Source organism: Heloderma suspectum, chromosome 4 (assembly GCF_057233095.1).
Source record: "Heloderma suspectum isolate Gila_16-S chromosome 4, 16-S_ref, whole genome shotgun sequence".
Taxonomy (NCBI): Eukaryota; Metazoa; Chordata; class Lepidosauria; order Squamata; family Helodermatidae; genus Heloderma; species Heloderma suspectum.
In genome coordinates, this window is record NC_139461.1 from 19,898,255 (window position 1) to 19,924,709 (window position 26,455).

At 45.1% G+C, this 26,455-nt stretch overlaps 1 protein-coding gene across 5 annotated transcripts in view; it reads right to left on the reverse strand.

Annotated features, from left to right (window-relative positions):
• EFR3A (EFR3 homolog A) overlaps positions 1-26,455 on the reverse strand; it is a 110,953-nt gene that overhangs the window by 41,638 nt on the left and 42,860 nt on the right. For all 5 annotated transcript variants that reach the window (XM_084848786.1, XM_084848789.1, XM_084848787.1 and 2 more), the window contains 6 exons: positions 25,626-25,753; positions 23,345-23,495; positions 17,386-17,507; positions 13,809-13,958; positions 2,208-2,345; positions 445-523 (listed from right to left, as the gene is read on the reverse strand). In XM_084848786.1, coding sequence (XP_084704912.1) covers positions 445-523; positions 2,208-2,345; positions 13,809-13,958; positions 17,386-17,507; positions 23,345-23,495; positions 25,626-25,753 — 768 coding nt within the window. The remainder of the gene's footprint in view (positions 1-444; positions 524-2,207; positions 2,346-13,808; positions 13,959-17,385; positions 17,508-23,344; positions 23,496-25,625; positions 25,754-26,455) is intronic.

Genomic DNA, 26,455 nt, shown 5'->3' on the forward strand with positions numbered 1-26,455 from the left:
CTTATGGTTCCACACCCCTGGCTTAGGGTCCAAGGCAGCCTTCCCCAACGTAGCACCCTCCGAATGTGCTGGACTACAGTTCCCATCATCCACAGCCAGCACTGACCATCAGTTGCAGTTGGCACATCTGGAGGGCACCACATTGGGGAAGGCCGTTCTAAACCTAGGCAGGGGCTCTATTGTACATGGATACCATTCCAATAAAATGGCAGCTGGTCTCCTCCGACTGGGAAAAAGGAGTATAGCAACTATCTCTATAGTTCAGCGTGTGTTTGTGTAAGTACCTGATATTTTCTCATAAGGGAAAGGAACAATGTAGAATTTTGCTATGACTGATTATTATATATAGAAGTGGCCACATATTCAAGAGCATCTGCCATCTCTTGGATACTTTTCATAGTCAACTAAATCATAGTTAGAGTTAAAAAAAAAAAACCCACTCACCTGTATAGAATACATGATGATTTTGAAAATGAAGACAGCAAATTCATTGGGATCCCAGAGTCTGTGATGGTCTAAATGTCTAATAAAATAAGGTATAATATAATAAATTCAATGAAATCAAAATCCACACACCTCTTGCAAAATGTCCTTTTTCATTATTATTGGAATGAATGTTACGTTTTTCCTTGGTGAGAGCAAAATAAGTCAGTGGTGAGCACATAAATATCTTATGACCCCATCCTACAAGCTGGGAAACACCCATTGCTGGGGAACAGGGGTGGGCGGGTGCTGCTGCACTCATGCCCTGCTTGTGGTCTTCCCTTGGGCAGCTGGTTGGCCACTGTGTGAACAGAATGCTGGACTTGATGGACCCTGGGTCTGATCCAGCAGGGCTCTTATATCCTTAAGCTGCTGTGCTGGGACAGCTACTCACAAGATTGGGTATAAGTGCCTAGCACCAGTTCACGATGACAACTACTCTTCTATTTCAGGGGTGTCCAATGTCTTTAGGCCCAAGGGCCAAATTCAATTTTGGAGAAGTTCTTGGGGGCTGCATGCATTCCAGTGTTGGATGGGGCCAAAAGCAAAAGCGGCGGGGCCAAAAATACCAGCATATTTTAACTTAAAGCTCTTACTTTGTGCCTGAGAGCTGCTATATGAGAGCTGCACTATGGGACCTATTGCATGAATGTTTGTGTTACAGTGCTAGCAGCTATTTTCTGTCTGCTCACAGTTCTTTGGATCCAACCACATAGCACAGGAGTGTAGAACCTCTTACAACCTGAGGGCTAAATTCCATTTCAGGGAAGCTTCTGGGGGCTGCATTCCAGTGGTGGGTGGGGCCAAGGGCAAAGGGGTGGGCCCAAAATATGAGCATATTTTAGCTTAAAGCTCTCACTGCCAGTAATTAAGCCATAAGGGAGGCATTTCAACCTTTAACACGGGAAAAGACCTTCACAAAAGCAGGTAAACCACTGTCAGGGTTGGATCAGAGCCCAGAGAGCCCCAAAGCAGTTCTGATTCTGAGGAAGAAATAGAAACCATGGGAAAGGAACCTGCATGCTGTTCAGAGGTGTAGCCGGGGGGAGAGCAGGGAGAGGGAGGCGCAACCGCTCTTTCTGGACGCTAGGCGCCGGCACAGTGTCAAGCGGGAGATGGCGGGTGTTGAGAGGAGGCGCTCAGCCTGCTTGGTGCGACGGCAACAGCGGCTCCCCGATGCCCCATGGGAAAGGGGTGAACTCTCTCCTCCTAGCTCATAAGTTCAAAGGTTTCCCGCCTGACCCTCCAAATGGAGATCAACTGATTCCTAAGACTAGAACCCCTGAGTAGGCAGCTCTCTTAAGTCTCACTCATAGGAGCAAGCAATTAGCATCTGTAAGCGTCATTAGGTTGAATGGAAATAGAGCCTTGGAAAAGAACGCTATTGTCTGCGTGTTGATTCTGGCTACCTGAGGAATTCAGGAGGCAGCAGGGGCGACCTCCTGACAACCACCCAATGACCAGTGGTCAGGGGAAAGGGGGCACGGTTATCTAGGCATCACCAGAGGGCCACACTGAGACCCCAGGCTGGCCAGATTTTGTCTGTGGGCCTGAGGTTCAACACACCAGCACTATGTAAAAGGTGGTACACTGTAAGTGCCTCCTGAGAGACCAAAAGCATTCCAGGGAGTCTGCACTTTGGCCTGTTTACATGCAATCCTAAATGTGCGCCTGCAGAGACTGTTACTTTTCTCTTTAGAAAACAAAACATCTCTCTCACTCACGCAAAAACTGGTCGGACAGCATGGTTCATGTTGCCATACGTTGCTCGACCCAGCAGTTCTCTGAAACAGTTCTCAGCCAGCACAGAAGGATTCTCCTCTTTTTCTCCTCCTGGGGGCGATGAAGGGGGGCAGATTCGACTGAAACAAACAAAACCATTTGCCCTCAAGTTATTTATATATATAGAAAACAGGAGGAGGTGAGTATCCAAAGTAAATCACAAAGAAGAGAAACTAGCGCTCAGGATGCCAAAAAAAGAGAAAAAATTGTAGGAAGCCCTTCCTACAATAATTTTTTTTTGCATCCTGAAAACTTGTTCCTCTTCTTTGTGACTTATTTATATACATACACATACACCATCAGCCTATGTACCAGGGGTTCCCAACCTTTTGGGTCGGTGGGCACATGTGGAATTTTGAGAGTGTCATGGGTGCTCTCACAAAATATCTGCCATGGGGGTGGATGGGTTGCCCATTCATAACATGGCTTGGCATGGTGGGCATGGGCAATCACAAAAGCCTCATTTCCCAGAAGGCAAACTGGTGAGACTAAAAGAAAAGTTACCTAAGAAACTAGGTAAAAGGCAGAGGTGGGATCTGAGCTCCAAAACACAAACCCATGCATTGGAATTGAAATAAAGATGGTGCTTGAGGGCAGCCCTTCACTTTTCAACATGCCAGCCTCCCAGATAAATGTAAATAAAATAAATATATATTTAAAAATAAACTGAAAAACAGGAGAGGCAGGGAGCCCGGCGGGTGCCAAGACAGGTGTCTGTGGAAACACTGGTGTCAGTGGGCACTACATTGGAGACCCCAGCCATATACTAATTGCAAACTCATTCTCCAAGTGCTGATCCTTATGTGGCCAAAATGGCACCATCCATGAATATGAGAGTAGGAATGTGCAAACCCACCCATCTGGGTTTCCTGAGCGCCCACCCAGCCCCTGCCCTCGCTCGCTGGTCCTTGGACTGTGCTCAAGCCCCTCCCATGCTCAGCGAGCAGCCTGCACTCACCCCGGTGGCCTTGTCAATCTCCATGGGTGCCATTTTTGGAAAAATAAAATTGCAATCGCAAAATGCGCATATTTGTGCATGTGTGAAAATGCACATTTTTGTGAATCCGCATATTTGTGTATGTGTGAAAATACACATTTTTGCCAAGCGCGGGCAGGGGCTTGGCAAGTGGGGCTTGGGGGTGTCGGCATGGCTGGTTCTGCCGGATTCCCAGATGGAAACAGGTGTCCACACCATCCCTACATGAGGGAGGTATATCAGCAGGGTTGGGGAACTTCAAGGTTTGCAGAAGTACAAAAAGCATTACAAATACACATTCCTAAGGGAGGGAAGCCATCCATATCAGCCTAGTGAGGACTGAGCATGCTCGGTGGACACCAAACACTGCTTGCCAGTTGACAGGGGAAGCAGAAAACCATAAGGGAGGGGGAATGGAATGGAGTTTCCTGGATGAAGGCATGGCTGGCTAGAACCCTGAATCAGAGCACTTCACACTACAACATTTTGTTCCAGGTCCAATGTGTTCCCTCTAATAGTGAACTTAGGTGGTTGAGTGCCTATCCATTTGGAAATGTAACAGAGCTCCCCCAAAATAAAGTCTTGGTTTCTACACACTCAGGGGACTTTTTAGGTATGCAGAAATATATAATTGGAAAGAAAAATTACATATGTAAAAACACCGGATCTGCCCTGCAAGCTTCCAGGAGCTACCGTATGTTTAGGATATACAGATATGAAAATAATGTTGGAGTAACACATCTCATTGTCTAGAGAGGGAACATCCAACAGCACAGAGAAAGGAATGGCAGGGACAGGAATTACTATCTTTCTCCTACCTTTTGTTCTTGATGGTGTGGGGGGAATAGGCAGACACATGCAGCTGCCCAATCACAGATAGCTATATGTACAGTCAGGGCCAGAAATATTGGAACAAGTATAACTGTTTTGGCAGTTAGCCTCTGTACACCACCACATTGAAGTTGAAAGGAAACACACCCAGATGGGAGCGAAGTCAGGACTTTCAGCTGTAATTCAAGGGGCTTGACAAAAGTGGGGCACTAACCATTCAGAAGTACAGCCAGTGGCATACACACACACCCCTGTCGTTGGTGGCTCATAAGTAATGGAACAAACCAACATCATTTCAAGCTTAAGGATCGCCTTTAATACCTGGATGAAAATCCTTTGCAGTCAATGACTGCCTGAAGTCTGGAACCCATGGACATGACCCAATGCTGAGTTTCCTCCCTCCTTGAGATGCTTTGCCAGGCCTTTACTGCAGCTGCCTTCAGCTGCTGCTTGTTTGTGGGTCTTTCTGCCTTCAGTCTTGTCCTCACTAAGTGAAAAGCATGCTCTATTGGGCAGAGATCAGGTGACTGACTTGACCATTGAAGAACATCCCACTTCTTTGCCTTGAGAAACTCTTGGGTAGCTTTTGTTGTATGTTTGGGGTCATTATCCATTTACAATATGAAGCAGCGTCCTATCAGTTTGGCAGCATTCGGCTGAATCTGAGCAGAAAGTATAGCCCTATACACTTCAGAATTCATTCTGCTGCATCAATAAACACCAGTGACCTGGCTCCATTGGCAGCCATACGTGCCCATGCCATAACACTGCCTCCACCATGTTTGACAGATGATGTAGTATACTTTGGATCATGAGCTGTTCCTTTCCTTCTCCATACTTTTCTCTTCCCATCATTTTGGTACAAGTTAATATTGTTTTCATCAGTCCAAAGAATCTTATTCCAGAACTGGGCAGGCTTTTTAGGTGTTTGCTGGTGAAGGCTAATCTGGCCTGTCTGTTCTTGAGCGTTACCGGTGGTTTGCACCTCGTTGTGAAGCCTCTGTATTTACATTCATGAAGCTGTCTCTTAACTGTAGATGTTGACAATGACATGCCTACCTCCGCAAGAGTGTTCTTGACCTGGCTAGATGTTGTGAAAGGGTTCCTCTTCACCATGAGCAGAATTCTGTGGTCATCCACTTTAGTTGTCTTCCGTGGTCTTCCAGGCCTTTTGCTGTTGCTGAGCTTGCCAGTTAATTCCTTCTTTTTCAGGATGTTCCAAACTGTTGTACTGGCCACTCCCACTGTTTTTACTATCTCTCTGATGAGTTTATTTTTTTCCTCAGCCTAATGATGGCCTCCTTCAATCGCATGGACACCTCTTTGGACCTCATGTTGGGAGTTCCAGTGAACAGCTACCGAATGCACATGTAACACTCAGAACCACCTCCCGGCCTTTTATGCACTTAATTGGTCATGGGGTACTCAGAAAACAGGCCACACCTGGCCATGCAGCTGCTTGTCAGCCATTCGTTCCATTACTTATAAGCCACCAACGACAGGGGTGTGTGTGTATGCCACTGGCTGTACTTCTGAATGGTTAGTGCCCCACTTTTGTCAAGCCCCTTGAATTACAGCTGAAAGTCCTGACTTCGCTCCCATCTGGGTGTGTTTCCTTTCAACTTCAATGTGGTGGTGTACAGAGGCCAACTGCCAAAACAGTTATCCTTGTTCCAATATTTCTGCCCCTGACTGTATGTGTGCTTGTGTGTGTGTATGTATGTACGCGTGCGCGCGCATGCACACACTCACACCAAAATTGGAAGGTTGGGGAATGAAGGGGCAATGCCTGCCACACCGGGCTTCTTCACATGGAGCTTTTATCCTGCTATTGAGATTGTTCACTCAAGGAAGTTTGCAGGCCCTTTAGATGATGTCGTGAACCTCCAGGGAGTCTCCTGCACTAAAAGACCTTTATTCCATTTTTAAATAGATTGGAGATAACAAGGTATCAAATTACTCCACTTGTGTTCTGCTTGTTTTCCCAACGTGAAAAAGGAAAAGCTGCAAGACGAGGAGCAAGACCAATGAAACATATGGAAGTCTCAGGTAAGGGGGAGAAGGAGGGGGAAATGCGAGGGGGGAAAGGAAGCACGTGTAAAGGGAGTCCGTTGTGATCCTGCATTTAAAACTGAAGCAGAAAGCCCTGTTTTAAATGCAGGATTTTAGGCTGGCGTAGGGATGCTCACAGGGTCATGTGCATTCTTTGAGCCCTTGTGTGTTCTTTGGAATGCATGAACAGGGCTGTATATACACAGATATAGCCTATTCTGTGAATACCTTGGTTATGTGAGTGGGAATCTAAAAGAGTCACAGACACACTCAGGCACTTCAACATGGACATCAGAGCTTTCCAGAATTTATTTTACAACTGCGGGGGGGGGGGGAGGCACAAGAAAGAAAGGTTTTCCTGGCCATGTCAAGGTGTTAACTGCTACTGTTAAACTCCATTTCTCCTTGATTCCACCTGGCCTAAACTAAATTGTGCTTCTCTCAAAAATAATTTCCTGTGTAGTATTGCAGCAATCCCAGGGAGATTGGACAGCACAGTCCTGTGGATGTCTACTCATAAGTAAGCCCCACTGGATTAAATGAGGTTTACTCCTAGCTAGATGTGTAAAATATTGCAGCCTGAAGCAGTTTACTGCACACACACCCCTCCGAGCTTTCCTAGATGAAGTTGTTAATTGGCTGTTAATCCACTGTATGTACTTTCGGTTTTGTTGCAGAATTGAGATCCCAGCATTACATGAGTAGTGTTTTCTTTCTTTCTTTTCCACTACATAACCTCTATAGTGCAATTAAACAAGTGGAAACTATGTTTTCTTTTGCTTTTGCAATTAAATATCACACTTCCCCTGCTCTAAAAAAAACTTGCTGAAAGTGCCCTTCAGACACAGAAGCGAAACTGGAGAATCACGACGTCGTCTAAAGACCCTGTAAACAACTCTGAGTAGGGAATGATGAGTGCACCATGAATGCCTTGTGTAGAAAAGCCCACACACTGGGTAAAGAATACAAAGTGCTTTTGCATTCAGAGATCCTGATACCTTTGCACAAAAGAAAAATCAAATTTTTAATTTTTAATTTATTTTAGACAGGCTGATTTTAAATTTTCATTTTGCAATGATTGAGAACAGAATATCCTGCAGTCTTCCGAGTCCTATAACTCTCCAAACGAATTATGATTAAAGCCCTCTGATGTCAAAAAGAATAGTTAAAATGCTATGCTTCTCTGATGGCCAAAGAAGCTTTTAGCACTAAGCTATTATCCAAAATTACAATATTAAACCCATGAGCCTCCAAGTAAGGCCAATAATTTAGGAACTGTGTAGGTTGTCAATTGTTCAGAGATTCCATGTGATATAATACAGGGGTTTGGGTTAACCACTCAGCCCTCATCCACAAGTGAAAGAAAGATTACGTACATATCACTATTTGTTCTGATTCAAACTAGATGTTACACACAGATGCATGTAATATTTTCCCAGCTGCCCAGCTCTTCTGTTTTAATGACAATCAGTCTCAAAGGGCTATGATCCTCAGCAGAGGATCAGGAGTGGAAGGGGTGCTTAACCCTTTCCCTGCCAACCATTTTCCCCACACACATTTTACCCCTAGCTTCTTTTCTCCCTATGGAGGAAAAGATACAGATACCCATATGTTTTCTGCTGCTGGAAAAAGGCAACTGGCCAGAGGAATTTCAAGTGATAGCCCAGTCTTTCCACTTGTTATGCTTCTCCATGGGCACGATATGAGTCTCACCAGGGGATAGATCCACATTTCAGAGCTTTGGTGGGATGTGAAAGCATGATGAAAGCCAGTGTGATTATGAGAGCCAGTGTAGTGTAGTGGTTAGACTGGTGGACAGGGACTGTGGAGACGTGGGTTCTAGTTTCCACTCGGCATTGGAAGCTCACTGGGTGACTTTGAGCCGGTCAATGACTCTTGACCTAACCTACCTCACAGGGGTGTTGTGATGATAAAATGGGGAGAAGGAGGAGGATCACGTAAGCCACCTTGAGCTCCTTGGAGGAAAGGCGGGATACAAATGTAAAAAATAAAAGAAAAATTAAGGAAAAAGAGAAAGAGTGACTAAACACACACTTCCTTTCTCATGGCATCCATATACTGCCCTGTATAGAAGAGCATAGGACCAGTCCTACACTCCCATTATGCCAGGGCACAGCAAAAGGAGTTGCACTGGTTACCAGTTGTTTTCCAGGCCAAATTCAAGGTGTTGGTTTTGACCTTTAAAACCCTATATGGTTCCGGCCCAGCCTATCTTAAGGAGCGCCTCCAGCAGCACCAGACAGGCCGCTCAACAAGATCAGCCTCAGATGGCCTTCTCTCTGTCCCATCAGCCAGGACAGCTAGACTGGTGGGGACTGGGGAGAGGGCCTTCTCTGTGGTGGCCCCCACTCTGTGGAACTCCCTCTCTAGGGAACTCCGTCATGCCCCCTCTTTAATGAGCTTCCGCCATCCATTAAAAATGTGGTTGTTCAGGCAGGCATTTGGGGTGGGTTAGGGTATTTTTAGAAATATGATGTTTTTAATCTAGAATTTTGTTTTAAACTGTTCTATTGTTGTACATCACCCAGAGTGTCCAGGTGACCAGCCAGATGGGCGTTTAAGAAATTTAATAGATAGATAGATAGATAGATAGATAGATAGCCTCACTGTTACAGCAATGGGACGTAGTGCAGGGTTTAATTCCTTCATGGGGGAGCTGTGGAATGCAAGCATTTTGGGGCACGAGTGGTGGTGTAAAACAGGACTGTGCGGGGGAAGCAGAGCCATCAGTGACCCCTTTGGGGCAGAGCATCTCTGGAGGGCTGTTGCCTACTGAAGATGGATGAATCTGTCCATTTCAATTCCTCCCAGTTTCTCATTTTCCAATCTAAAGTTCAGTTCAGTTCGTCCCGAACTGTGAGATAATTTTTTTAGACGTTGACATGAAAATCATTTTTTCAACATTTGCATTTTTGTACACACTTCTTCAAACGCATGCATTTTGGTATGCATTTTTGCCTAATACATGCATTTTTTTTTGCAAGCAATTTTCCTAATATAACGCATGTTGGAACCTGGAGAAATGTAAAAGTCACAAACTGTGAGCATATCTTTAAACCCGTTGCATATATTATTGCTATGACAAGAATTCTCCCCCTTCTCCCTGAAGTTGGGATTGTGTTCTTATCTAATCACTGTGGGGTAGCAGATACTGTTTTCTCCTATGAGAGGCCATCTGTTTAATCCATCTGCTTCTTCCTCCCACTCCTCAAGATGTCCTTCTCAGCACTGCCTCCATATGTAAAGAGTCACAATATCAAAAAGGAAAATGAGATGAGAAACTTATTGCCTGCACTGTATGCGGCCAACAGATCAACAACCCATAATACTGTTTTCAAGCTCTGTGTTGTATGTGCCTCCAAAGGGTAGTCTGCGCACTATTTTGATAAGCATTAGTCTTTTGGGTAGAGTATTTTCCTCATCCAATACAAGATTTCAAAGTGGTTGGGTTACAGTTTAACTCTCATGTTGGTTTTTAATAGGGATCTCACTCAATTAAAGAAACCTTAATTGATCTGTTGTCGGAGTTTTAGGGTCCAACTGTATTGGGTTGACACTGCTAGACAGAAGCCTCTGATCTCAGAGGCTTCCAAATATCCAGTGCCCTGCTGGGCTGCTGCTGGCAGGGCAGTAGGAGTGGTAGAGGCGATTTTCACTTCTCCATCTTCCTTTTAAAGTTTTTCCCCCTCTAGATCGGCCTTTGAGCCTGTCTAGAGGAGGCATGGTGGCTGGGATGGGCCTAGAGAGGCCAAGGGATTTTTTGTATCTGGACCTCTCCCCTCCCTGCCTACTGGAACACCCCCTTTTAATTAATTAATTAATTAATTAATTACATTTTTGTACTGCCCAATAGCTGAAGCTCTCTATAAGGTCCTCCAAGGCCAGTCTTGTGATCTTGAGAAGCAGGGGCCATGGTTGTTTCCATGGTGCCTGCAAGGCGAGGGGGAGAGGGAGGTTCAGACTGTGTAGTCCCCTTCCCAAAGTCATAGCAGTGACTATGGCCTGAGGAGGGGCACCTGGGAAATACCTGGGATGCTCTCCAGAGACCACACGATTGCTCTGTCAATTGATTCATCAATAAATCGCATTTTTCACACACTTGCTTATGAATACAACAATCCTTTTGAAGGAGTCTTTTGTCTTTAGATCATGCACACATGTGTTACAGTAGGCACCATCACAGAAGAGGAGGAATGCTTTTCCTAAGAAGGTGTCTGCTGCCCATGAATTTGTAAACACACTTCTGCTAGGCCTTTCTCTGTGGTACCTACCACAGAAAATGTGGCACCTTGCCTGGAAACCTTTGCTGGTGCTCATTCTCTGCCTGAACTCTTTCCTCAGGCCTTCAGTTCTTTCTGGGACAACAGGCTACCTGCTCTGCACACAGAATCCCTCTATAAAGCCTTCCCTGGTCTTCTCTTTACAAGCAGCTCTGTAACAAGGGGCTACCTGGCCTGAGCTGATCATAAGCCTGCCTGACCTATCTTATCTCTATTGCTGCCCAGACAAAAAGGAAGATTTTACTTTGACTTGTGTAGATTCCCTGACAGATGGGGTACAGGCCCTTCAGTGGCCAGGTGTCCTACTTAGGGATGGAAGAGAATTCCGCCATGGATTTCAGTGAGGCTGAATGCACTGGCATTCAGCCCCCCCAAAATCCATGGCGGAACAGCCTGCCCCCCGCCCCCCCGCAGATTCCCCCCGGGACGAGACTTACCTGGGGCGGATGTTCCAGACGGTGGCGGATGTTCCAGATGGTGTGGGCGGCGGCAGCTGGTCTTTCAACCGGCTGCCACGGCCACCATTTACATCCTGGTCTTTGCCGTGATAGGCTACGTAAGTCTTTATGTAGCCTATCACGGAAAGCCAATAAAAAACAAACAAATGGCGGCTGCAAATGACGGCTACGGCGGCCGCCATTTGCATTCCGTATTTTTCGCTGTTTTAGTCTATATAAATATTTACGTACGCTATTACAGCGAAAAAAAAGGGGAACGCAAATAGCGTAGTGGGCGCGATTTGCGTTCCCCCCCCCATTTTAGCCTACATAAATATTTACATAGGCTAAAATGGTGAATGAAAAAGGAATGCAAATAGTGCCCACTACGCTATTTGCGTTCTCCTTTTTTTCCCTCTGTAATAGCCTATGTAAGTATTTACGTAGGCTAAAACGGCGAAAAATAGGGAACGCAAATGGTGGCCGCCGTAGCCGCCGCCATTTGTGTACGCTGTTTGTTTGTTTTTTGCGCAGCTGTGATAGGCTATGTAAAGACTTACGTAGCCTATCATGGCTGCCTGGCTGGATGCAAATGGTGGCCGCTACGGTGGCCGCCATTTGCATACGCACCAGCCAGTCCGCGGCCGGAAATCCGGCTGTGGACGGCCCTGGCTTGCTGCTCTGCGGAGTTGCCGCGGAGCAGAGCCGGCCAGGCAGGATTCCGTGGGGGAGGACCGGATTGGCTCCCCCACCATCGAGGTTTCCGGGGGGAGGGACGGAGCACCACCCCACTGCAAACAGAATCCGCGAACAGGTAAGTCACTTTCATACATCCCTAGTCCTACTTTTAGAGGCCAGACATTTATTTGAAGGGCTGTCAGGGGACAGACATCGGTTTAAAGTAGGGATGTACGAAAGTCACTTACCTTTTCACAAAATTTGATTCGAGGTGGGGGGAGGCGCTCCGTCCCTCCCCCTGAAATTCTGGCCGGGGGGGGAGGCGCTCTGTCCCTCCCCCCCCCAAATCCTGGCCGGCCGGGTCTGCAAATGGCAGCAGCCGTAGCCACCGCCGTTTGCGTCCCTGCAGTCAGCCATGATAGGCTACGTAAATGTTTACGTAGCCTATCACGGCTGAGTAAAAAAAAACAAAAACAAAACGCGCGTACACAAATGGCGGTGCCCATGGGCGCCACCATTTCTGTTCCTTATTTTGGCACGTCTAGTCTACGTAAACATTACGTAGACTACGGCGAAAATAAGGGGAATGCAATATGGGCGCCGCCATTTGTGTACGCACGTTGTTTTTGTTTTACTTAGCCGTGATAGGCTACGTAAACATTTATGTAGCCTATCACGGTATTTTTTAAAAATCTAGCCGTGATAGGCTATGTAAATCTTTACGTAGCCTGTCACGTTTTTTTTTTTACTGGAAAAGGCGGTGGCAGCCGGTCAGAAGACCGGCCGCCGCCGCTGCCAGGAAGATTTGCCCAGGGTAAGTCCCGTCCCAGAGGTCCCGGCAGACCGTTTCGCCACCGATTTCGGGGGGCCGAATGCGCTGGCATTCGGCCTCCCGGAGCTTCGTGGCGGAATTCTCTGACATCCCTAGTTTAAAGGCATCATCTATTTGAAGGCCTTGAAGGCAGAGCAAGGGCCTTGAAGTTGCCCATCAACTGTTAGCACCTGGACAGCAGACTGAGCGGGCGGGCACACAGGTCGCCTTGTCACAGTCTTCCCCAGTATGGTAAGAGGTATTCTATTAAGTTATAGTAATTCTTTCTAAAAAGGTGCATGCATTAGCATATGTAGATTTTATGCAAACCCATGTCCTCTTTTGTCCTCTCTTCTGCCGATGCTTTTCCTCTTTTTTGGTGATGCACAAACAGTCACCCTGGCTGTCCAGTCCAAGCCCGGTTTAAAGACAGAGAATCATAGGAAGGGAGAGTCAGCAGGGGCCTTGAAGTTGTCCATACAGAGTTTGCACTGATCATCTGATCACAGACTTTCCCACTATAGTGAGATGTACTGTCAAAGCATGGGTGCTTTTCTGATATATACAGTATGTATATGTCTGTCTGTTGGTCTGTCTATTTTTTATTACACACACAGTTGTCAAACATTCATGGTGCCTAACCAGGAACTAACTAACTCTCTTTCTTTCTTTCTTTCTTTCTTTCTTTCTTTCTTTCTTTCTGTTTCTCTCCCCTATTTATCCTCACAACATCCCTTTGAGGTAGGCTAGGCTGTGTGAGACAGTGACTGATCCAAAGTTGCCCTGACAGTCAAGCTCTTACACTGTGCTGGAGGTCTAGTCTGGAGAGCTGAGGCCGCTCAGAGCCCTCCTCCATGTGCAGAAGGGGATGTGGGGATGCACCCCATAAAGGCTGGTTACTCCAATTTTGGTGGGACTGTGATTCCATTCTGGGTTTTAATCAGAATCAGCAAGAACTCTAAAGGAGCTATCCAAGGTACTCAACCACAGACCAAAATAGGTTCAGCATCTTAGACAACTCCTTTAGAGTTCTGGCTGGTTCTGACTGAAACCCAGAATGGAATCACAGCCCCACTGAAATCGGAGCCCCCAGCCCCCACTGCATGCAACATCAGCTCCTGCAACTGCAAAGCAGTACAAAACATCTTAGCTGGCCTGGTCAAAATATATTGGCCTGGTACTCTTCCCTTGTCTGGCTTACTGAGCATGGCCTTCTGATTGCAGCAGGTTCGGGCTCCAGCTTCTAGCTCAGGCCCTTGACTTCAGCCAGCCCACCCTCCAAGTCAGGATCCAGAATATGGCCCTGGCCTGGCCTTTAAAATGCTGTAGGCTTATGTGGCAGCAATGACAGTGGCAAAAGCAATGGTAATAGGAAACATAAATATGTCACATCTCTGGACAGATATTAAATCTTGATTGGGGTAGGGGGAGTGATGTAATGAGCTTGGCCTAAGTACCTGTCAATATCTTCAATCTTGTGCATATTAAACAGCAGGGAGGGGACAATCTTGTCCATATGCTGAGGCTCCCAAATGATTGCTTGGAGCTCGTCATTCACTGTCTTCCGGACCACTCCCTGGATGCCCCGGATGCCAGCAATCCGGATCCTGGTGGAAGACGATAAAACAAACGTGAAGGAAACGGCCATTTGACAAAGCAATTTAGGCATTCGCCATATATTTATTTATTATTCAAATTTATATACCACTTTCCACAATGGTACAATGTCATAAAAACAACTATAAATATAACAATAAAAACAACAGTATACAAATTAGTAAGGAATAAATCACACCCTCTACTGTGTGCTACAAACAGTAGCTGGCTGGGTCACACTTCAGGGAAAGCCTCTGTAAAAAGATGGGTTTTAAGAAGATGTCTGACCATCAGAACTGTGGGGGCATGTCTACTGTCATTTGGTAAAGCGTTCCAGAGGGTAGGTGGGTGGGTTGGTGCTGCACAGATGAACAGCACACGGCCTTTGGCTTGGGATGTTGGAGAAATGCTTTTGGGGGTGGAGTTTGACAGGTTTTCCTAGGCTAACCCTCCCACCCTGGACTTTGTTTTGGTTCCCGCTGGGGCACCCAACTCAATCTGCAGTGAGTCAGGCCAGTCTGAGGACTGGGTGTATTTTGGGGGCAGGGCGGTTCTGCAATTTGCATGCATTTCTGAGCAATTTGTGCAAATCCGGCCATAATTTGCGCAAATTGCTCAGACAGTTGCATAACTTGCAGAACCTTCCCCCCACCTCAAAATGTGCAGAAAAGTTTCCAGAGTTTGGGGAACAGCCTGCAGCTCAGTTCACAGATGCAATGCATATCGTACACACCACGGACCTTCATCGAACCAAAAAAGAACCAAATTTTCCAGCAATGGACATCCCTGTCTGTGGAAGGGTGTGGCCACAGAGTGCAGTTACATGACTTACATGATGCACACCTTGATAAACCACTGCAAAAAAGGCATCTTGATATGATTGACCATACAGTGCTATAAAGTTTCTTTGTGTGTGGTGCTTCATTAATGTGCATGAGTGTCTTGAACGCAAGTCTTTCTTGAAGGGATGAGCAAATTTCCACCATTCCATTCCATTATTGTTCTCCAGGTTCTTCCTGAATTCTGGTTTAACTAATAGATTTTCCCTAAGACAAAGCGTTCTTGTGCACATTTCTCTGTAACGTACACATTTTGGGGCATACTTTTCTGTATTATTTGCATTTTTCTGATGTGAGAACTTTGATTGCAGACTTTGGAAAAATGCCATTAGCGATGTTTAACCATGACCCAGTTCATGTACAAGTTCCCTACTGTTTTTATAGTGAAGTTAGTTGACCTGAGAACATTTGTGTTGAAGGTTGTGGCATAAACATTTATTTATTAATAACACAAACACTGGAGTGTATCGTCTTCCCCAGCATTCACCAGAGCTACTGAGGGAAATGTGTAAACAAGCCCTCTGAAAAGTTGTTCTTCTGAATCCTCTATGCAGTTTTGTACATAATAAACACATCTTTTCACCAGAGGGAGCTAAAGACCAGAGTATATATTATTATTATTAGTGTGACACAAAACCATTGTACAAGCACACAAAATACTCTACTTTTTATCTTCTAAGATTTGTGTGCAGCTACTTAACTGTACATTAGTTGCTTTGTGCAGTCCCACTTAAAATGCATAATTTAAAATAAATAAAACTATGAACAAAAAAGACTGGAAGTAACCCATTCAAATACATCCAGAGCAGTCCTCTAACTGAGGTTTCACATGATGTGTCCACTATGATCTTAAGATTTAGATACAGCAATTACTGGTATTTTGTGTACTTGTGAGAGCCGAGAATTCAAAAAGATTTCTAATTATAAAGGGTAAAGCATTTATAATTAGTTTTATTTCATTTGTGAATTTTCTCAGTAAACGCAGTTTGAGACATTTTATACCTGCTTGTATCATTAATAACACCTGCTTTCTGAAGCTACATTCAAAATTCTAGCTCCAGAGATTAAAAACAACACCGACATATGACCCATACTAGTTTATTTTAGGAAAAGAGATTGCCATAAGACGAATGGTTATGAATAGAAACAGTGAGATGATTTGCCCAGAAACAAATTGAGCAAGAAGGCGTAGGCCTCTCCTTCGCAGCCCGTGCAGCTGAGGGAGGGAGCAATGCATCTCAGGTCTGTCAGAGCTTTCTAGAAGATTCCTTGCTGCAGTCCAAGCAAAATGAGACCACAAACAGAACTGCTCTTGAATACAATATGGTTACACAGATGGTTTCTTTAAGAATCAATGCGTGTGTCTGTGTTGAACCTTTAGCAGGAGGGCACTTTTTATCAGTTTGGTAATAAAAAAAACCAACCCCATCTCAGGTAGAAAAGTACATAAATATTATTTTCTTTTATTTTTTAAAGCAGGGGGAAGATTGAAGAAGATGTAGTGAGAGTGACATATGGGATCAACGTTAACAGGAGAGTCCCCACTCCTCCTCTATAATGTCTAAAGCCTGGTATTTTCATGCAATAGAATGAATTGGTAAAAAATATGCTGGACAGTACCATTTCAGACGATGGCTGGGGGCACCGATTTGGAATGCCCCGCTATATATAAACGAATCACGTGTGTAAAAACTGCACACAGGGAGAGAGGTTTTAACCCATCTCATTCTAGTAGTGCTGCTAGTTTTCTATGTCCAGGGTTTTGTTTTTTTTCATACAGAGGAACATTCATAAATGATATCCCCTACCTGCAGTCTGCAGTGACACAGTCTACTTTCCCACCTCAGAATTATACCGCCACATCCTGTTGCTTGTGTAGATGAGGACATATACATAGTTTAGTTCATACCATGACATCAAAATATCCCACATTTCCCAAGATGCCACAGTGGGCAGTCAATACTGTGAAGCAGGAGTGGGGAAAGGTAGAACAGTGTGACATCAAGACATGAAACAAGTTATATTAGAAATTAGAGAAGGTAGGGTGAGACAAAACCAGATGTGTGGCTACCATCTTCAGCAGCAACTGTACTTTCAGGGTGATGCCTCCTTCAGTTCTAATCTGAAAGGCATTCAAGGATAACTTGAGGTCATGTGAATCAGTGCTACGACAACAGATCCTGCTGTGGATGCTTATGTTTCATTTCCCACGGGGTAGGGGCCAAAGCACACAGGCTTTTCCTCAGGCTGTTATTAATTTGGTTGGTCACGAGTACAGGCCTCAAGTGAAAGCAGTTCACAAAAATCTTTCAAGGCAATTTCACTTCTGCTTCTGTACTGTATGGAGAAGTGAGTCATTAGAACGATGGTAGGCCAGCTGTTGGACACGAATACAGTCCCAATAAACAAATACACTTCTGACAAATCTTAGCCAGAGCAGCCAAGCAGAAAGATGCCACATAAAATAAGTTAAGTCCCTGAATATTTAGAACCTCCCTATGGGCAAGTGGGCTGGAGCTGCGGGAAGCCAGCAAGCCAAAAGGCTAGAATTAGGTCTACAGAACAGGATTCGATGGAAGCTAGGCATTTGGTTACTTACTTGGTTTGTACTTCAGGTTCCTCATGGTAAGAATGACACATGGCACTGAATCGGGAAACAAAGAAGTCATAGCGCCTGTGGTATGAAGGTGTATCCTCTTCAATGTTCGCAAATTTAACGAACTAGGAAAATTGTGGGAGGAAAACATGAGGTTGGTGCACTGTCTACTATAATGCTTTAAGAAGACAACAATATATTGTCTAGCTTCCTAGCTTGAAATGTACTTGGGTTGCCCATCCACACTGAGAGCCAGCGTGGCACTGGTTAGTTAGACTGTTGCGCCTAGACTACAGAGACCTGAGTTCAACTCACCACCATCACCACACAACCACAGAGCTCACTGGGTGAGCTTGAGCTAGTCTCTCTCTCTCTCTCTCTCTAAGCTACCACAGATGGTTGCTGTAAGGATAAAAAGCAGGAGACCAGATATGACACCCTGAGCTCTTTGAGGGAATGGTGGGATTAAAACCATATACACAAGACAGAGGTAACATGTTAATGCATTGCATTATGATCTGCAGTAGCTCCCAGGCCATTTCCAGGCCCAATTTAAAGTGCTGGTATTAATCTACAAAGCCCTAAACCAGGACTCCCCAATGTGGTGACCACAGGTGCCCAATTATTTAAATATAAAAAAACCCTCATTTTTTTATATACATACATGGATTTGTATGAAATGCATACAACATTCTAGCTATTATACATGGGGTTCAACAAAAGTGGACCAAATATCCAGATAAGTATCCATTTGAAGGTGGAATCTATATGCCACCCGTTCAAATATTGATAGTGTTGTAAGGTCCTCAATCCACTGCATTATAGGAGGTGAGTGTTTATCCTTCCAATGTTGTAATGTCAGTCTCTTAGCTGTCAAAAGGGTGCAAAGAATTCATTTATGCTGACCATCTGTTAATTTCCATGAAGCAGATAAATAATTTAAAAGAGCGTGAACATCAGTGAATATTAAAGACTGTTGCAGAACAAAATTTATCCGTGTAATAACCTCCTCCCCAAAAGAAGCAACTACTGGACGTTGCCAAAACATATGTTTAAAAGAAGCATTAGCTGTATTGCACCACCACCAATTAACAAATTAGACAATCCCTTATTAAAGAGACGTTGTGGTGTCCAAGAGACACAAAACAAACGTTTTTGCTGAATAAGAGGCAGCCTAAGATCCACTGACATGACAGGTAGATGCCGAAGTGGCGATCCACTGATCAGGCATTTTGTGGTGGTGACCACGCCACTGTGTCAAATTCCCAAATGTGACCACTAGTCCAAAAAGGTTGGGGATCCCTGCCTTAAATGGCTTGGGACCAGGTTACCTGAAGGATTGTCTCTTTCCATATATACCTACCCAGACCCTAAGATCATCCTCAGAGGCCCTTCCCTGGGTGACCCCGCTGAATGCAGTGAGGTGGGTGGCTACTAAGGAGAGGGCCTTTGGGTTTTGTGTCTCGTAAACTGCCCAGAGAGCTTCAGATAATGGGCACTACAGAAATAAATAAATAAATAAATAAATAAATAAATAGTTGTATAGTTTAATGATACCCAAATGTCACCACTAAAACAACATAACAGAAAGAATAAAACTCCGGAATATATTATAGAGGAATATAATGAGGTTTAAGGCTTAGTACATAGAAAAGTTTTTCAGCCAGGCGGCTCAAAGACAACAGTGACAGCAAAAGCTTGGTGAACAGAAGATGGGTGTCACCACTGAGAAGGCCTTGAACATAACGTGGGGGCCACTGCTGAAAAGGCTTTGAATGTAACGTGGATGCCACCACTGAGAAGGCCTTGAACACAATATGGATGCCACCACTGAAAAGGCCTTATCCACTTCACCTAAGAAGATGGGGCTCAATTAATGATCTTGCACATACTTATGGAAATAGGCACTCCTCTGGATACCCTGATCCCAGATAATTTAGGGCAGGGGCAGGGAACCTCTTACAGCCTGGGGGCAAATTCCATTTCAGAGAGGTTCTCAGTGGCCGCATTTCAGTAGCATATGGGGCTGCAGGCAAGTGGAGTGGGGGCAGAAATACAAAGAAACCCGTACCCCCACTGTGGCATATTGTAGCTTAAAGCCCTTACTGTGAGTAGCCAAGCTTTAGGGAAGGCATTTCAAACTTTTAGAATGGGGGAAAACCTGCACAAAACACCAAACAATCAGTAGTTGGGGGAAAGGGGGTAGGGTCATGGGAAGAGGGGGTGGCCTTCTGGGGAACTGGACTGGGACCCCAGACCTGAGGTTCCCCACCCGATTTAGGGCATTGTAGGTAACAGCAACAACAACAAGCGCCAGGAATTATAGCCGACGAGCAATAAACCACCCAGGCTGCTCGGTTTTCAAAGTCACAATGTTCAATTCAGACTTCCCATAAATGTCCAGACAAGATTATACTTTTAGGAAGAAAACTATTTCCATGCAGGTTCTGTCATTCCCCCATGTTGTTAGAAATATCAAATTTGCTACTTTTATGTCCAGCTAATGTACTTTCTGCAATAGACAAGTTCACATTAAAAGAAGGGGTGTGGCCAATCTGAAACCTATTCCACTTAAACAGATCGAAGTTAAAATAATGTATGTTATTTCAGAACAGCTATTCTTGAATTGCTCTTTCCTCCAAGTCTTTACGGCTTTAGAACCACTCATGTTGCTATGGAAAAGACTTATATAAATATGGGAAATTACACCACATCATTTGAGAAGAACTATCAAGTTGTTCAGTCGTTCAGTCGTGTCCGACTCTTCGTGACCCCATGGACCATAGCACGCCAGGCCTTCCTGTCCTCCGCTCTCTCCCAGAGCGTGCTCAAGTTCATATTCATTGCATCCATGATGCTATCTAGCCATCTCATCCTCTGCCGTCCCCTTCTCCTTTTGCCTTCAGTCTTTCCCAGCATCAGGGTCTTTTCCAGGGAGTTTTCTCTTCGCATTAGGTGGCCAAAATATTGGAGCTTCAGCTTCAGTATCTGTCCTTCCAATGAACACTCAGGGTTGATTTCCTTTAGGATGGACTGATCTGACCTCCTTGCAGTCCAGGGGACTCGTAAGAGTCTTCTCCAGCACAACAGTTCGAAAGCATCAATTCTTCGGCACTCAGCCTTCCTTATAGTCCAGCTCTCACAGCCATACATTACTACTGGGAAAACCATAGCTTTGATTAGACGGACCTTTGTCGGCAAGGTGATGTCTCTGCTTCTTACTATGCTGTCTAGGTTGGCCATAGCTTTCCTCCCAAGGAGCAAGCGTCTTGTAATTTCATGGCTACAGTCACCGTCTGCGGTGATCTTGGAGCCCAAGAAAGTAAAATCTGTCACTGCTTCCATTTCTTCCCCTTCTATATGCCAGGAAGTGATGGGGCCAGATGCCATGATCTTCGTTTTTTTAATGTTGAGTTTCAAACCAGCTTTTGCACTCTCCTCTTTCACCCTCAACAAGAGGCTCTTGAGATCCTCTTCGCTTTCTGCCATTAGGGTGGTATCGTCTGCATATCGGAGGTTGTTGATAATTCTCCCAGCAATCTTAATTCCGACCTCTGATTCATCCAACCCAGCATTTCTCATGATGTACTCTGCATATAAGTTAAATAAGCAGGGTGACAATATGCAGCCTTGTCGTACTCCTTTCCCAATTTTGAACCAATCGGTTGTTCCATGTCTGGTTCTGACTGTTGCTTCTTGACCCTCGTACAGGTTTCTCAGGAGACAGGTAAGGTGGTCTGGTACTCCCATCACTTTAACAATTTGCCACAGTTTGTTGTGATCCACACAATCAAAGGCTTTAGCGTAGTCAATGAAGCAGAAATAGACGTTTTTCTGGAATTCTCTTGCTTTCTCCATGATGCAGCGAATGTTGGTGATTTGATCTCTAGTTCCTCTGCCTCTTCTAAACCCAGCTTGTACTTCCGGTAGTTCTCGGTTCACATACTGCTGAAGCCTAGCTTGTAGGATTTTGAGCATCACCTTGCTGGCATGTGAAATGAGCGCAATTGTGCGGTAGTTTGAACACTCTTTGGCGTTGCCCTTCTTTGGAATTGGAATGTAAACTGACCTTTTCCAGTCTTGTGGCCACTGTTGAGTGTTCCAGATTTGGTGGCATATTGAATGCAGCACTTTAACAGCATCATCTTTTAGGATTTTAAATAGCTCGGCTGGAATACTGTCATCTCCGCTAGCTTTGTTGTTACTAATGCTTCCTAAGGCCCACTTGACTTCACTCTCTAAGAACTATCAAGAGCACAAAGCAAACTTAAAATACATTAATTTTCAATGCTTGATAGCAAGACAACAAGCGAGTGAGATTACCTTATTTGTGCCCATGTATATATATTATACCCAACATATCTCAGAGGTTGCCTCTTCTCTCCTTTCTTCAATTCCTGTATTTAAGAGCACTATCCACTTTCTTTGAGCCAGGTTTGAACAGAGAAGGCACGTGCAAAGGCATTTTAATGGCTGCTCCACTATTGTGGAACCCTGTCTTCCAGCAGAGGTTTGCCACTGAGTGTGGGTTAGCGTGTTGTGTGAACAGCCCCTATGACGCAGTTCACATGATCAAAACAAGCCACCATGGCCTAAATAAGCCATGATGGCTTGTTTTAATCCCTGGCACATGCTGGGTACCATTCCCCTAATTACCTGCTCTGGCACAGCTTGTTGTGTCCTCTGAACCCGGGCGGCATGGCTTGTTTGAGAGGGGAACAACCCTGAAATAACCCAACAACAGGCCATGGGTGGCTTATTTAAGCCATGGTGGCTTATTTAATCATGCGAACCAGCCCTATCTCTACAGTATAAACTTAAGATGGTTCAACTTTTCATTCCTTCTCCCCAGGAAACCCTGGAAACTGGGGTAGGATGGGTAAGGATCTCTTAGAGAATTCACTATGCCAGGGTAAGCAACCTGGTCCCTTCCAGGTGGTTGGGACTATAGTTCCTATAAGCCTCCACCAGCATGGTCAGTGGTGAGGAATGATGGGAGTTGTAGTCAAAAGGATTTGGAGGACAGCCAGGTTGTCTACTACTGCTCTATACCTTCACAAAACTACAGTGCCCAATATTTATTTATTTATTTATTTATTTATTTATTTTAGTTATTTACAACATTTGTATACTGCTCCACATCTAAAAAGATTCCAGAGCAGTGAACAAGAGATAAGATGAGCAAAAGAAACATGATATTAAAATTATCCTTTAAAAAAAAGAGTGCCGATAAAACTGAGGCTGGTTAACCAAGGAAGGCTTCCTGGAAAAAGGCTGTTTTCAGGAGGTGCCGAAAACAACCCATTGTTGGCACCTGCCTGACCTCCAGAAGCAGGGAGTTCCACAGGATGGGAGCCACCCACTGAAGGCTCTTCTCTGGGTGGACTCCAATCAGGCCATAGGTCCATGTGGAACCACCAGGAGCATGCCCTCTGATGACCTTAGTGATTGGGTAGGTTGGTAAGGGAGAAGTATTATTTGGCAGAAGCCATGTGAGCAGAACTAGTTTAAACCTAGCTCATATCCCTGCTTCCCCAGTCCCCTCCCCTGCTTGCCCACAGAACCTCCCTCTTTCCCTCCTCTCCGAGGTTGCTTTTCTAACCTCGGAGAGACAGCTGGCGCAATTCTGTCTGTGCTGGCTGTGAGGGGGAGGGAAGCTCAGACTCCTGGGTCTGTGGTCAGAGTGGTGTCTCTGACCTCAGATCCAGGAATCCAAACTATGTTATGACCTCCCAGATACCGTCAAGGGGCCATAGGATCACTCTCCCCATGAATGAATTCAAAGCAAGACTGTTTTAAAGTAAAACCAAATCAAAAGAAGTCTCATATGCTGAAAGCCCTAACAGTCTCTTTTCTAACTGACAATTCGAAATAAAAGCCACACGCACCTTTTGTGGCCATTACTTGACATTTCGGCTTTGTTCACCTTAAATCGGAGTTTAATTAAACTGGGTTTACTCACTGAGTTGGTTCCCAGAACTTGTAGCTTTGGTTCCCCGGACTCCAGTAGCTTAGCCACCATATGAAGGAAACTTTCGACAAATGGTTTAATGCTCTGAGAATGGCAAGCCATCAAGAGCTGGTCCAGGGCCTCCATGGCAATTAAAACATATCTGAGGGAACAGACAAGCAAAGCTCCACATAAGTCATGTAGGGAGTATTCAGGGAAACAAGTATGTTCTATTGCCAAGTGACCGTATAGGATAAAGTGGTCCAGGGAAAGACAAGTGATGTTCCTCAATTTTGCAATGATACAGTTTGCAATACCAATTTGTTGTGCTTGTAAATCATGCCAATATTCTGAACCTGGTCACTGCCTCCTAACCCTGACATAGCTAAAGCAGGAAGGGAGGTCTTTCTCCTTGAAATGCTAGTACAGCAGCATGGCCAGCACCAGGATGCTAGGCATCTAGCCCAGTTTCTGAATTGGACCAGAGGATGGTTGACCCATCGTTACCCAAGACTGGAATCTCAGGCACTTTTAGCTTGGTTGTGGGCTCCACAGAACTCAGTAGACTTACTTTTGTTTAAAAATGCATAGGACCAGGCTCTAAATCACGGTCATTTCATAGTTGTATGCACAGGTGCTGTACAAGGTACAATACCAAAAGACTTTTTTTAAATGAAGAAGTCAGAAGAAATGATTAACTACATTGGGTTGTACTTAGTTGAGGCGGGTGGCTCTGATGTCAGTGTCCAAGGAAGCACCTTGGAGAGCTCCTTTAGAGTTCTGTCTGGTTCTGACTGAAACCCAGAGCGGATTCACCGCCCCACAGACATCGCAGCCACCAGCCTCCATTGGTTATTACTACTACTACTACTAATTACATTTCTATACCGCCCCATAGCCGAAGCTCTCTGGGTGGTTTACAGTACTCAACTGTGCCATTCTGCTGCTGGAAGCTGTTCTGTCAGTGGAACTAGAATGGGGATGATTCCCCCTCTTCCTACAGCCTCTGCATGCCCTCAAAATCTGCTCCAGAGAGCTGGGAAACCTTCTGGAGAGTTGCAGAAATAACTTGGTCCAGACCTGTGGAGCTGGGAGAGGCAGGCACTTTCAAGGACTGCTTCCTTCTTCCTCCAACAATTAAAAGCCCAGTAAAGATGCTAGGCTTGGGACTTCAAGAAGAGGGAGCTGGCTAACCAGGTGCCTGCCTGCCTCCTCTCCCACTTCCGCAAGCAGCTCTGGCCGGGACAAGGGCTAGAAGAAGGAAATAGAGCCTGTTCCATCTTCTATTACACCTGAAAAAGGTGGGATGGCACCCCATGCCACCCAACCCCACTGTGGTTGTGACTTCATTTACAGCAGGGCCAGTCAACATGGCACCCGTGGGCACCAGTGCACCCTCAGACACCTTTCTTGTTGCCAGGCCAGGCACCTTACTCCTCCTACTTTTATTTTTTATTTTTTTCAATAACATAATCTCTTACCGGCAGTTGGGATCGCTTCAGAGCAAAGCAAGGTCGTCTAGCTGCTCCCATCTTCTTTCCCATAAATGCCTCTGAACCCAAACATGGGCCTCAGAGACATTCTTAGGAAATGAAGATGGCAAGTGGCTTCAGGCCAATGGTTTCATCTGCAGCTCACCCATTTTGTGGTGGTGCCCAAGAGAGTTTCTCAAATTGTCAGAAGTGCCCATGGTTATCTAACCTTGGTTTACAGTAACTCTGATCTTTTCATGGTAATGAGTAATAACTACCTGTAATTATTTCAAAGTGTAAATATACTAAATCAAACTTTTTTAGCCATTAGTTCAAGCATTGTAAAGTTGGTGAATGAACCACAAGCTACAAGGCGTCTGGCCTAATCTGTAATGAGACCGTCCGACTTCCTGACTCTCCCCCTGCATTTCAAGCACTGCCCAGCCAATGTTCCTAGTTGTGGGCTTGTGGTGTCACATGGGGCAAAGAGACTTTGCAGGGCAGAAGCAGCGGCTGAGATTCCCAGGTATGAGATGACCACCAACTATGTAGATCTAACCTAAAGTGAAGGAAAAAAATCTTATCATCAGAATGTTTTGGTTCCTCCCAGGACAGACCTATGACATCAGGTTAGTTCTTTGACTAGTTTCCAATGGTTTTGAGCTACTTACTGTTCAACCAAAGTCAAAAATAGCTGTACTACCAAACAAATATCCAAGGTTCTAGCCCATATGATGTGTCAAGAAAAGATAAAGAAAAAACGACACTGAAAGAAGTTAGCAAGATCCTTATCATTATTACTGAGTAAGAAAGTTCTTTACCCATAGCGGTGTCTGACAACATCCCGGCTCAGTCGCTCTGCTAAATAAGCACCAATTCGATCGAGCTTCTCAGGTGCGGAAACAGCATAGAAAGTCAGCTTCTCCATATCAGCTTTAACAAGGCCATCCTAATAATAAAGAATAATTACTAGTCAAGCTTCCACCCCCACCTCGCAATTAACAGTAACCACTCTTATGATTTACACATCTATTACTATGGCTAGGTATTAATTTGGCTGAAACAGTGAAGACAATGACAACGGAATGCCTGTTTACTAGAGCCCCGTTCAGATGCTCTATGTGAATGGTGTGGGTGGGCTGAGGGAGCAGGACTGTGCACTCGCAACCTCTTTGGTTCATTATAAGGTCAAAAAAGAACTACGGCACGTACAACTGTTAGTGCACAGGGCTTCTCTGCACAGTTAGGAAGCATGATTTTGCAGGGGTCCTGATCTCATAGAGAGAGGAACAGGCACGCACAGTTGAACAAGCAGGGTCTCTTTTCAAAAATTGTAATGGTGCACAAATTTGGGGTGGCTGCGTATCCTCTTTTATGGAAGACAGTCCTCTCTTTGTAGGGCCACCAGAGGAGCATCCTCTAATGTGTCCTCTCTTTGAAGGGCTGCCTTGTTCAATTCCACTTTAAGGAACTAAGGATGGTGTAGGCATCCAGTTGGGGCTCGAAGCTCGGTGATTTCTTGCCTGCTTGGACCCCTGGCTGCCAGTCAGCTGATCCTCACGCTTGCCTGACTTAGCACGCGCCGAGCCGGGCAAGCTCGAGGCTGCCCCTTGCCAAGCCACCATTTTGTATAAAAATTTGCCTAAAAATG